Source organism: Pelodiscus sinensis, chromosome 30 (genome assembly GCF_052426305.1).
Source record: "Pelodiscus sinensis isolate ZL-2025 chromosome 30, ASM5242630v1, whole genome shotgun sequence".
Classification (NCBI taxonomy): domain Eukaryota; kingdom Metazoa; phylum Chordata; order Testudines; family Trionychidae; genus Pelodiscus; species Pelodiscus sinensis.
In genome coordinates, this window is record NC_143081.1 from 2,460,001 (window position 1) to 2,472,500 (window position 12,500).

At 53.1% G+C, this 12,500-nt stretch overlaps 1 protein-coding gene across 1 annotated transcript; it reads left to right on the forward strand.

The window, feature by feature from the left end:
* The first annotated feature begins 203 nt into the window (after positions 1–203).
* Positions 204–11,115, forward strand: LOC102449606 (uncharacterized). The gene is made up of 6 exons (XM_075911794.2): positions 204–373; positions 4,257–4,295; positions 4,847–5,146; positions 6,302–6,622; positions 6,727–6,828; positions 8,742–11,115. Exons 1-6 carry the CDS (start codon positions 349–351, stop codon positions 8,897–8,899), a joined length of 945 nt encoding a protein of 314 aa, XP_075767909.2. The 5' UTR covers positions 204–348; the 3' UTR covers positions 8,900–11,115.
* Positions 11,116–12,500: the final 1,385 nt, after the last annotated feature.

Here is a 12,500-nt window from a genome sequence, read left to right on the forward strand (position 1 = left end):
AACGACCCAGGCAAATCTGCCCTCAGGCTGCTAGCCTGGCCCGTGCCGTGCCTCAGTTTCCCCACGCAGCAGGTGGAGGCCTTTGGGGTGGCTGAGCCGAGCGGCTCTTGCAAGGCGCCGGAGGAGAGGGGGGGCAGAGAAACACCCCAAGCGGGTGGCCAGTGTGTGGTGAGATTTCACAAGAGCCCGGCCGGGATGACGCGACGCCTCTCGCCTCGCGGAGGAAACAGAGGCTGGGAGGCACGTTCACGCCACACCACAGCAAGGGTGACACTCCTCCCCCCGGGCAGAGCTGGGGCCGGTGGCTGAGTGAGAACCCAGCTCCCAGCCCGGAGCGACTGGATCAGCATGGCGCGGACTCTCCTTCTGCTGGGTAAGCGCCCCCCTCCACCTGTGTCCTTCCTTGCTCGCTCCTACCTCTCCTCCAGCCCTCCTGGCCGCCGGCTCCCCTCCTTCCTTCGCCCTTTCTCACTCCCCCCTTCCTTCGCCCTTTCTCACTCCCCCCTTCCTTTCTCTCTTTTCTCTCTCCCGGCCACTGACTCGCTCTTTCTAGTGTGTTTCTTGCGTGCTTGTCTCTGTTATCTCGGTCTGGTTCTTCTGCTGCTCTCTCTCGCGTGGTCTCGAGTCCCTCCTGTTGGCTTGCTGGCTTTCTCCTCCTCCCCCCTGGATTTCCTCTGCTTCGCATCTCTCATGCTTCGGTCTCTGCCTTGCTTTTGCTTTCGAGGGCGTCTCCTTCGAGTTGATGCTTCTGCTTCTTCATGCTGCATGCTCGGTTTTCCGAGGATCCCAGAACCCCAGGGTGGGTGGGGACCTCGGGAGAGACCGAGTCCAGCCCCCTACCCAAAGCAAGACCAACCCCAACTCAATCATTCTAGACAGGGCTTGGTCAAGCCGGGACTTAAACACCTCTAGGGATGGAGATTCCACCAGCTCCCTCGGGAACCCAGCCCAGCGCTTCCCCACCTGCCTAGGGAAATCGTTTTTCCTAATCTCCAACCTAAACCTACCCCACTGCAACGGGAAACCGTTGTTCCTCGTTCTGCCACCTGCCTGCACTGACACCAGCCTCTCTCCATCCTCTTTGGAACCCCATCTGCAGGGAGTTGCAGGCTGCTCTCAAATCCCCCCTCGCTCTTCTCTTCTGCAGACTGAACAAGCCCCAATCCCTCAGCCTCTCCTCGTAGGTCATGCACTCCAGCCCCTGAATCAATTTGCTCGCCCTCCGCTGGACCCTCTCCAATGCGCCCACGTCCTTTCTGTAGCGGGGGGCCCAGAACTGGACACAATACTCCAGATGCGGCCTCACCGAAGCCGAATAAAGGGGAATAATGACATCTCTGGATCTGCTGGCATTTACAGGCAGTCCCCGGGTTACGTACAAGATAGGGACGGTAGGTTTGTTCTTAAGTTGAATCTGTATGTGAGTCAGAACTGATCAGTTTCAACAGCGGCTGAATCTGGACGCCAGTTCCGACTTACATACAGATTCAACTGAAGAACCCCAGGCGTCCCCAAGTCAGCTGCTGCTGAAACTGATCAGCAGCTGATTCCAGGAAGCCCGGAGCAGAGCAACTCTACCTTGGGCTTCCTGTAGTCAGCCGCTGGTCAGTTTCAGCAGCGGCTGACTTGGGGACGCCTGGGGCAGAGCAGCTGGGGTGCTGCCGGGTTGGTCCAGTAGCGCCAAGGAGCGGTGCTGTGGGACCAACCGGCAGCGCCTCACTTGCTCTACCACAGGCCCCGGGCTTTGCTCCACGTCTCCCTGGTCTGCTGGGGGGGGCACTAGCTGCGTCCCCCCCCCAGCAGACCAGGGAGATGCGGAGCAAAGCGGCGGAGGACCCGGGCCGGACCCGCAGCGCTTCCAGATCAGCTGGAAGTGCCGCGGATCCAGCCGGGTCCTCCGCGGCTTTGCTCCCCATCTTCCTGGTCTGCTGGCTCCCCCAGCATATCAGGGAGATGGGGAGCAGCTTTTCTCGCCCCGGAGGAGGCGGGCGGCGGGACCAGGCGTCCCGCAGCTCCAGTCCTCCGGGGCGAGAAAATCCCCGTTCGTAACTGCGGATCCGACGTAAGTCGGAGCCGCGTAACTCGGGGACTGCCTGTAGTGGGGGACCAAGACCTGGACACAATACTCCAGATGTGGCCTCACTAGAGTCGAATAAAGGGGAATAATCCCTTCTCTGGATCTGCTGGCAACGCTCCTCCTAATGCCCCCCGATATGTCGTTATCCTTCTTGGCTACAAGAGCGCCCTGTTGGCTCATCTCCAGCTTTTCATCCACTTTATCCCCGGGGCCTTTTCTGCCAAACTGCTCCTTAGCCCGTCGGTCCCCAGCCTGTAGCAATGTTTGGGATTCTTCCGGCCCAAGGGCAGGACTCTGCACTCGTCCTCCCTGAACTTTCTTTTCTGTTTTTCCTCTTCCTTTTTTTTCTTTCTAGATCATTCTACTGTTTTGCTTTCTCTTTCTTTTCTTGCTGGCTTGTTTTCTGGCTGTCTCTCTCTCTCTCTCCCTGCAAGTCTTTCCTTCTGTGTCCTCTCTCTGCATTTTCTCTTTCTTTCTTTCTTTCTTTCTTTCTTTCTTTCTTTCTTTCTTTCTTTCTTTCTTTCTTTCTTTCTTTCTTTCTTTCTTTCTTTCCACTTTTTAGCCTTTTTCTTTCTTTCTTTCTTTCTTTCTTTCTTTCTTTCTTTCTTTCTTTCTTTCTTTCCACTTTTTAGCCTTTTTCTTTCTTTCTTTCTTTCTTTCTTTCTTTCTTTCTTTCTTTCCACTTTTTAGCCTTTTTCTTTCTTTCTTTCTTTCTTTCTTTCTTTCTTTCTTTTTAGCCTTTTTCTTTCTTTCTTTCTTTCTTTCTTTCTTTCCACTTTTTAGCCTTTTTCTTTCTTTCTTTCTTTCTTTCTTTCTTTCTTTCTTTCTTTCTTTCTTTCTTTCCACTTTTTAGCCTTTTTCTTTCTTTCTTTCTTTCTTTCTTTCTTTCTTTCTTTCTTTCTTTCTTTCTTTCTTTCTTTCCACTTTTTAGCCTTTTTCTTTCTTTCTTTCTTTCTTTCTTTCTTTCTTTCTTTCTTTCTTTCTTTCTTTCTTTCTTTCTCTTTCCACTTTTTAGCCTTTTTCTTTCTTTCTTTCTTTCTTTCTTTCTTTCTTTCTTTCTTTCTCTTTCCACTTTTTAGCCTTTTTCTTTCTTTCTTTCTTTCTTTCTTTCTTTCTTTCTTTCTTTCTTTCTTTCCACTTTTTAGCCTTTTTCTTTCTTTCTTTCTCTTTCCACTTTTTAGCCTTTTTCTTTCTTTCTTTCTTTCTTTCTTTCCACTTTTTAGCCTTTTTCTTTCTTTCTTTCTTTCTTTCTTTCTTTCTTTCTTTCTTTCTTTCTTTCTTTCTTTCCACTTTTTAGCCTTTTTCTTTCTTTCTTTCTTTCTTTCTTTCTTTCTTTCTCTTTCCACTTTTTAGCCTTTTTCTTTCTTTCTTTCTTTCTTTCTTTCTTTCTTTCTTTCTTTCTTTCTCTTTCCACTTTTTAGCCTTTTTCTTTCTTTCTTTCTTTCTTTCTTTCTTTCTTTCTTTCTTTCTTTCTTTCTTTCCACTTTTTAGCCTTTTTCTTTCTTTCTTTCTTTCTTTCTTTCTTTCTTTCTTTCTTTCTCTTTCCACTTTTTAGCCTTTTTCTTTCTTTCTTTCTTTCTTTCTTTCTTTCTTTCTTTCTTTCTTTCTCTTTCCACTTTTTAGCCTTTTTCTTTCTTTCTTTCTTTCTTTCTTTCTTTCTTTCTTTCTTTCTTTCTTTCTCTTTCCACTTTTTAGCCTTTTTCTTTCTTTCTTTCTTTCTTTCTTTCTTTCTTTCTTTCTTTCTTTCTTTCTTTCTTTCTTTCTCTTTCCACTTTTTAGCCTTTTTCTTTCTTTCTTTCTCTTTCCACTTTTTAGCCTTTTTCTTTCTTTCTTTCTTTCTTTCTTTCTTTCTTTCTTTCTTTCTTTCTTTCTTTCTTTCTTTCTTTCTTTCTTTCTTTCTTTCTTTCTCTTTCCACTTTTTAGCCTTTTTCTTTCTTTCTTTCTCTTTCCACTTTTTAGCCTTTTTCTTTCTTTCTTTCTTTCTTTCTTTCTTTCTTTCTTTCTTTCTTTCTTTCTTTCTTTCTTTCTTTCTTTCACACCTGAGCTGCACTATCCCATAGTCCACGCCCCCTCTCCCCTCTCTCCCCACCTTTTTCCTCGCATCCCTAACTCCCAGCATACTTGTCCTCCCCTTCCTCCCACCCCAGAACCATCACTCATCCTCTCTTTTCTCTTTCAGCCACTCTTCAGCTTCTGCCCCAGCTGGTGCTCCTTCAAGGTAATGTGGACTTCTGAGCCAGCTACAATAATTCATTTTGGGGTGGGAAAGTCTCTGGAGAAGGATTTCTCAGGGCTTATGCTCTGGGGCTTGGGATCTTGGGGGGGAATCTGTGGGGGGAACCCATCCATTTCCCCCATGCGAAGACCAATCTCTCTTCATCCAGCCCCACCTCAGAGTCACCTTCTGATTCCACGTATGAGGGAAGTCGGTGGGTTCTTTGCCCAGGGAGTTTGGAGGCTGCATGGGCGCATTGCTGCCCCCTAGTGGGAGGCAAGGGATAGGGTGTGTTTTGGGGGGCCTTTTTCTCCAAGGGCTTGAGTTTAGGTGCCCACCCCATTGATGCAGAACATCTGGCTCCTTCCCCTTCTCCATCACCGCCCTTCTCCTGTCCTTTCCCTGCCATTCTCTGCCCATCTGTTCCAGGGGGGTGGGTCCTAAGTCTCCAATTGGGCCTGTCGGTAGCAAATCCAGAGCAGCCAGGCTCCTCTCCTGGCTGCCACTTCTGCCTTCCTTCCCAGCTGGTGCTCATGGACGTTTTCCTTCCCCAGGTACCTCTGAAGCCCCATCCCTGTCTATGCAGCCCGAGAAGCCGGAGTACCTCCCCGGAGACATTGTGAAGATGACATGCACCGCTCCCGCTTCGGTGGCTGGAATCCAAGGCTTCCAGTTCAACAACGGTATTGGGAAGTCTATCTCAGTCACCGCTTCCTCCACGACAAGTGAGACCTACAACCTGAGCCTCGCGGGGTCTCAGGACGGGGGGTTGTACCATTGCAGATACTCGCTGATGCAAGGTGGTTCTCAGATCACATCCAGCTGGAGCAATAAGATCCCCATCAGAGCAAGAGGTGAGCTCGGTGAACCCTTCCAAGGCACATAAACACATAGGCAAACAAAAATATGACAAGGAAGGAGCCAGCAACACAGTCCCCCAAGAAGACTGCCCCACACCACTGATTTCTTGGTTAATACAGCCACCCAATACGGTAAACCAAATGCCAGGAACATGGCTGCTCCATTATAAACATGGCTACCAGCGTGGTCACCCAACAGCCAGTCTCTTGTGATCCACCATGCCTACACAATGGCCAACAACGTGTCACTCAACAGGCTTAGCCAATGGCCAACAACATGTCACTCAATTTGCCTGCTCATGACACTCATCATGCCCACTCAATGGCCAGCAACATAACACTCAACATGCCTACCCAATGGCCAACAACATGTCACTCAATTTGCCTGCTCATGCGACTCAACATGCCTACTCAGTGGCCAACAGCATGACACTCAATGAGCCTACTCATTGGCCAACATCATGGCATTCAACATGCCTACCAAATGGCCAACCTTATGTCGCTCAACATGCCTACTCGTTGGCCAACATTATGTCGCTCAACATGACTACTTGTTGGCCAACATTATGTCGCTCAACATGCCTACTCGTTGGCCAACAATATGACACGGAACATGCCTAATCATTGCCCAACAACATGACACTGAACATTCCTAATCATTGGCCAACAACATGACATTCAACATGCTCACGCAATGGCCAACATCACGGCACTCAGTGTGCCCACACAATGGCCAGCAACATGCCTACAAAACTTCATAGCACTCAATATGCTACAGCATGGTGAACAAAACAGCACTACTGCCCAGACAATAGTCAACAACGTGGCACTCAAAGCGCCTACTCAGTTGCTCAAAGCTTAGCACCCAATATCCCTACTTGTCTGCCAACAAAATGGCAAAACACCAGGTGGACCCCTGCCCCCCGCCGAGAGCAACTGGGTGTCTTCACTCCTAGAAACAGGTTGCCCAATGTGGAAATTAATGTCTAGGAACACTTGCTTGGTAGCAAGCCTAGACTCTCACTTCCAGCTACACAAAAGTCCTCATGTAGGAAGGCCCGAGGTACAAGATGAAACTTTATCCGTGTTGAGTTTCGGGCAACCTCTCTGCTTTCTCCCCATCTCCTCCCCCTCCTGACTCATGCTCAGATTACCCTCCCTGGCCGGTGCTGACTGTGGATCCTCCATTTGGAGTGGTGAGAGACGGGCTCCCGCTGATTATCACCTGCACGGCCCCGGACAATCTTGGAGAACGGCGGTTTCACTTCTATAAGGACGGAGGCAATTTCTCCCTTGAGGACATGGGGCTGGAAGGCAACGCAGCAGAGACAAGGGCCAGCTCTCAGAAGCTCAACATCCCCCAGGCTGGTCCCGACAGCGCCGGGGAATTCGCCTGCGCGTACGAAGAGAACATGAATGGGAGGTGGCTTCTGTCCTCCAGGAGCTTGGCTGTGAACGTGACTATGACAGGTGACCAAACACACACTTACGCACAGAGCTGGGCTCCTCCCCTCCAGCAGGGGGCAGTGGAGACATCAGGGTGCTATTTTGTATCAATTTGCGTCTTTTTACAGAGCGCAGCAATTTCTGGGTCTGGCACCTGGCTTTGTGTGGATTCTTCTTCGCCATGAACATCCTCCTCTTCCTCCTCTTCCACCTCTACATGATGAGGGAAGGTAATTGCCTCATTCTGGAGTAGAGGCACATTTCCCGCTCCTCCCTTCCTCAGTTTCCCCAGAACGTTGGAGGAGCCCAGATATTTCTCTGCCCAAGTCTCCCCTGGGAAAATGGCCATTGCTGAAAGTAACTCTGAGCTGCCTACCAGCTCCGTAGCTTCCCCTCCAACTCCTCTGTCCCACCTCATGAAATGCAGCTGTCTCTGGGGAGATGCAGCCAGGTAACTTCCACCCAGTCATACTGCCGAGGCATCTGCCAGGCTAAAAGGCAACTCTTTTGGGGGTGGGGAGTGGCAACCACAGTCCAGCACCCCCTGCTGGGTGCCCGTCCCACTCCCTGCAGCCCAGCGCCCTCTGCTGGGTCCCCACTCCACTCCATGCAGCCCAGCACCCCCTGCTGGGCCCCCACTCCACTCCATGCAGCCCAGCACCCCCTGCTGGGCTCCCACCCCACTCCCTGCAGCCCAGTGCCCCCTGCTGGGCCCCCACTCCACTCCATGCAGCCCAGCACCCCCTGCTGGGCTCCCACCCCACTCCATGCAGCCCAGTACCCCCTGCTGGGCCCCCACTCCACTCCATGCAGCCCAGTACCCCCTGCTGGGCCCCCACTCCACTCCCTGCAGCCCAGTGCCCCCTGCTGGGACCCCCACTCTGCTCCATGCAGCCCAGCACCCCCTGCTGGGTCCCCGTCCCACTCCATGCATCCCAGTACCCCCTGCTGGGTCCCCATCCCACTCCATGCAGCACAGTACCCCCTGCTGGGCCTACACCCACTCCCTGCATCCCAGTACCCCCTGCTGGGCCCCCACTCCGCTCCATGCAGCACAGCACCCCCTGCTGGGCCTACACCCACTCCCTGCAGCCCAGTGCCCCCTGCTGGGCCCCCACTCTGCTCCATGCAGCACAGCACCCCCTGCTGGGCCCCCACCTCACCCCATGCAGCCCAGTACCCCCTGCTGGGCCCCCACCCCACCCCATGCAGCCCAGTACCCCCTGCTGGGCCCCCACCCCACTCCCTGCAGCCCAGCACCCCCTGCTGGGCCCCCACCCCATGCAGCCCAGTACCCCCTGCTGGGCCCCCACCCCACTCCCTGCAGCCCAGTACCCCCTGCTGGGCCCCCACCCCATGCAGCCCAGTACCCCCTGCTGGGCCCCCACCCCACTCCCTGCAGCCCAGTACTCCCTGCTGGGTCCCCACCCCGCTCCATGCAGCCCAGTACCCCCGGCTGGGCCCCCACCCCACTCCCTGCAGCCCAGCACCCCCTGCTGGGCCCCCACCCCATGCAGCCCAGTACCCCCGGCTGGGCCCCCACCCCACTCCCTGCAGCCCAGCACCCCCTGCTGGGCCCCCACCCCATGCAGCCCAGTACCCCCTGCTGGGCCCCCACCCCACTCCCTGCAGCCCAGTACTCCCTGCTGGGTCCCCACCCCACTCCATGCAGCCCAGTACTCCCTGCTGGGTCCCCACCCCACTCCCTGCAGCCCAGCACCCCCTGCTGGGTCCCCACCCCGCTCCATGCAGCCCAGTACCCCCTGCTGGGTCCCCACCCCGCTCCATGCAGCCCAGTACCCCCTGCTGGGTCCCCACCCCACCCCATGCAGCCCAGTACCCCCTGCTGGGTCCCCACCCCGCTCCATGCAGCCCAGTACCCCCTGCTGGGTCCCCACCCCGCTCCATGCAGCCCAGTACCCCCTGCTGGGTCCCCACCCCGCTCCATGCAGCCCAGTACCCCCTGCTGGGTCCCCACCCCGCCCCATGCAGCCCAGTACCCCCTGCTGGGCCCCCACCCCACCCCATGAAGCCCAGTACCCCCTGCTGACCCTCCCATTCCCTATAGCCCATCGCCCCCTGCTGGGCCCCCTTCCCCAATGTGGCTGTTTTTGCGGCCGTCCTCACGTGCTTCCCTCTACAGGTCGCAAGCCCACACAGGGCTCGGCTCGGGGCCAAGGGGAGTATTGCTCAGTCCCATTTCAGTTGGTCGCCGATCAGCCCGGCCGCGCCAAGACGAGCGAGGTCTCCAGCCCCACGCTCCCGCCCCGCCGAGACGACGAATACGAGAAACAGATGTGACGGCTCATCTCCTGACGGGGCCTGTTGAAAGAAAGAAATTTCATTCGCATTCATCCCGAGGTCTTTCCTTCCCTATGTATATTCCAGGCTGCGTGTATCCCTGTAAATGGCCCCTCTCCAGCTTGTCATGACACCCCGCTGGCCTCTGAGTTTGGGTTCCTTCACTGTGGTTACTTTCTCCTCCCCATGGTGTGTGTCATGGGCCCCGCATTGCTGCCGCAAACAGGGCGATTCCCCTTCGAACCACAAGTGGCAACTCCTTCCCCTGTGGCACTAGGCTGAGGTTGGTGGTTCCCATCAATCACCGAGCTGCTTGCTGGAGCGGAGAACAGCCCCTTGGCCGCGACGCTGGAGGATCATGGAGGCAGCGACAGCGGTCGGGGGCCTGTTACTGCCTCAGAGGTATTATCATCTGTGTCGGGTACGTGTTCAGCTGGGACATACGTGGGGCAGCTGGCATTTCCGTGGCGTCTCTGGTCCATACCCGGAGCTGAGAGGGGAGTAGAGTCTAGGGGTTAGAAGAGAGGAGGTGGGTCTTACATTTTCTCCACAGCTCTGGAAGGGAAGGGATGTCTAATGGTTAGATCATGCTCAGGGACATGTGCCGAGGCTTCCCAAGCAGAGCTGGGTTTATCTCTCCCCGAGGGAGGGGTGAGAAGAGGGGGAAACCTTTGCTCGGAGAGTCCGCTCAGCTTTCTTCCCACCAAGGAGCCATGCAGTGGGGAAACTGAGGCACGGGTTGGCTTCAGAACCAATGCCACAGCCAGCGCCTGTTGATGAGAGGAGCCGTTGCAGAAGGCACCTCGTCACAGCCGTGGCGTGTGTGTGTGGGGGGTGCGGCGGTGCGTCTGTGGTCGTGTGGCTGGATTTCCTGAGCACAAAGCCCTACTCGGCCGCACAGAGGGAAGGGCTGGTCGGTCTAATGGGTGGAGACGAGGCTGGTGGCTGAGAGGAGAACCCAGGCCTCAGCCCAGAGGAAGCCACTTAGCAGAACGCTAAGTGCTGGTCCCACTAGCCCAGTGTCCTGTCTGAGACAGCGGCCAACGCCCAGCGCTCCAGAAGGAGGGAACCGGACAGGGAATGATCAAGCCATCTCTCTCCTGCCATCCATCTCCGCCCTCTGACACACAGAGGCCAGGGACCCCATTCCTTACCCGTCCTGGCTAATAGCCATTGACGGACCTAACCTCTCTGAATGTATCTAGTTCTCTTTTAAACCCTGTTATAGTCCAAGCCTTCCCAACCTCCTCCGGCGAGGAGTTCCACAGCTTGACTGTGTGCCGTGTGAAGAAGCACTTCCTTTTCTTTGTTTTAACCCTGCTGCCCATTAGTTTCCTGTGGTGGCGCCTAGTTCTTGTATGATGGGAACAAGTAAATAACGTCTCCTTATTCACTTTCTCCACACCACTCACGATTTTATAGACCTCCATCCTATCCCCTCTTAGTCTCCTCTTTTCCAAGCTGATAGAGATCCCACAACCCCCCTGGGCAATTTATTCCAGTGTTTCACCACCCTGACAGGCAGGAAGTTTTTCCTAATGTCCAACCTCAACTTCCCTTGCTGCAGTCTAAGCCCATTGCTTCTTGTCCGATCACGAGAGGCCAAGGGGAACAATTTTTCTCCCTTCCGCTTGTGACACCCTTTTAGATACTTGAAAACCGCTCTCCTGTTCCCTCTCCGTCTTCTCCTTTCCAAACGAAACAAGCCCAATTGTCTCAGTCTAACTTCCTAGTTTATGTGAAACAAAAGACAGGACGATGCAGCACTTTAAAGACTAACAAGGTGGTTTATTAGGGGATGAGCTTTCGTGCGCCAGACCCACTTCCTCAGATCAAATAGTGGAAAAAAATTGTCACAACCATAGATACCAAAGTGATACAATCAAAAAGTGAACACATATAAAGTTGACAAATCAGATTTTAGAACGGGTGGGGGAGGGGAGTGTCCGTGAGGTAGTGCTATTAGGGGTGATACGTGGGTGATACCTTTGTAATGGGTGAGATAATCAGCATCTTTGTTAAGGCCCGTACGTAAAGTGTCAAATTTAAGCACGACTGACAGTTCTGAGACTTCTCTTTGAAGTCTGGAGTTAAAATCTCTTTGAAGCAATATACCTGTTTTAAGGTCACTGAGGGTCTGTCTACACTACCCCGCTAGTTCGCACTAGGAGGGTAATGTAGGCATACCGCACTTGCAAATGAAGACCGGGATTTGAATTTCCCGGGCTTCATTTGCATAAGCGGGGAGCGGCCATTTTTAAAACCCCGCTGGTTCGAACCCCGTGTAGCGCGGCTACACGGGGCTCGAACTAGGTAGTTCGGACTAGGCTTCCTAGTTCGAACTACCGTTACTCCTCATTTCATGAGGAGTACAGCTAGTTCAGATTAGGAAGCCTAATCCGAACTAGCTACTCCGTGCAGCGTGTAGCCGCGCGGCACGGGGTTCGAACTAGCCGGCATTTAAAAATGGCGGCACCCGGTTTATGCAAATGAAGCCCGGGAAATTCAAATCCTGGTCTTCATTTGCAAGTGCGGTATGCCTCCATTACCCTCCTAGTTCTAATTAGGGTAGTGTAGACATACCCGGAGAGACTGGTCAGTCTGGTTAAAATGGCAAGCAACAGTTTTCTCTCTGTGAGAAAAAACTATCACACTCCGGCTACATCTACACTGGCATGATTTTCCGGAAATGCTTTTAACGGAAAAGTTTTCCGTTAAAAGCATTTTCGGAACAGAGGGTATGTCTACACTACCCCCCTAGTTCGAACTAGCGGGGTAATGTATGCATACCGAACTTGCTAATGAAGCCCGGGATTTGAATTTCCAGGGCTTCATTAGCATAAAGCCGGCTCTGCCATTTTTAAAAGCCGGCTTGTTCGAACCCCGTGCCGCGCGGCTACACGCGGCACGGGCTAGATAGTTCGAACTATGTAGCCATTCCGATCTATCTGTACACCTCGTTCCACGAGGCGTACAGATAGTTCGGAATAATTACATAGTTCGAACTATCTAGCCCGTGCCGCGTGTAGCCGCGCGGCACGGGGTTCGAACAAGCCGGCTTTTAAAAATGGCGGAGCCGGCTTTATGCTAATGAAGCCCGGGAAATTCAAATCCCGGGCTTCATTAGCAAGTTCAGTATGCATACATTACCCCGCTAGTTCGAACTAGGGGGGTAGTGTAGACATACCCAGAGCGTCTAGATTGGCAGGACGCTTTTCTGCAAAAAAGCCCCGATCGCCATTTTCGCCAGCGGGGCTTTTTTGCGCAAAACAAACCTGTGCTGTCTACGCTGGCCTTTTTGTGCAAAAGTTTGGCGCAAAAGGACTTTTGCCCGAACGGGAGCAGCATAGTATTTCCGCAAAAGCACTGACCATCTTCCATGAGATCGTCAGTGCTTTTGCGGAAATGTAAGCGGCCAGTGTAGACAGCTGGCAAGTTTTTCCGGAAAAGCGGCTGATTTGCCAGAAAAACTGGCCAGTCTAGACACAGCTTCCTTGTTTATGTTCTGTAGATCTTTCATCATCCTTGTTGCTCTTCTCTGGATCTTCTCCAATTCCACCACCTCTTTCCTGAACTGCGGTGCCCAGAACTGAACCCAATC

Bases quoted from the DNA above. Each gene is read 5' to 3' on its own strand.
- LOC102449606 (XM_075911794.2), top strand. From the start codon at position 349: ATGGCGCGGACTCTCCTTCTGCTGG. The intron at 4,296-4,846 runs GTAATGTGGACT...TTCCTTCCCCAG, and splicing joins CCAGCTGGTGCTCCTTCAAG to GTACCTCTGAAGCCCCATCC. The intron at 6,623-6,726 runs GTGACCAAACAC...GTCTTTTTACAG, and splicing joins TGTGAACGTGACTATGACAG to AGCGCAGCAATTTCTGGGTC.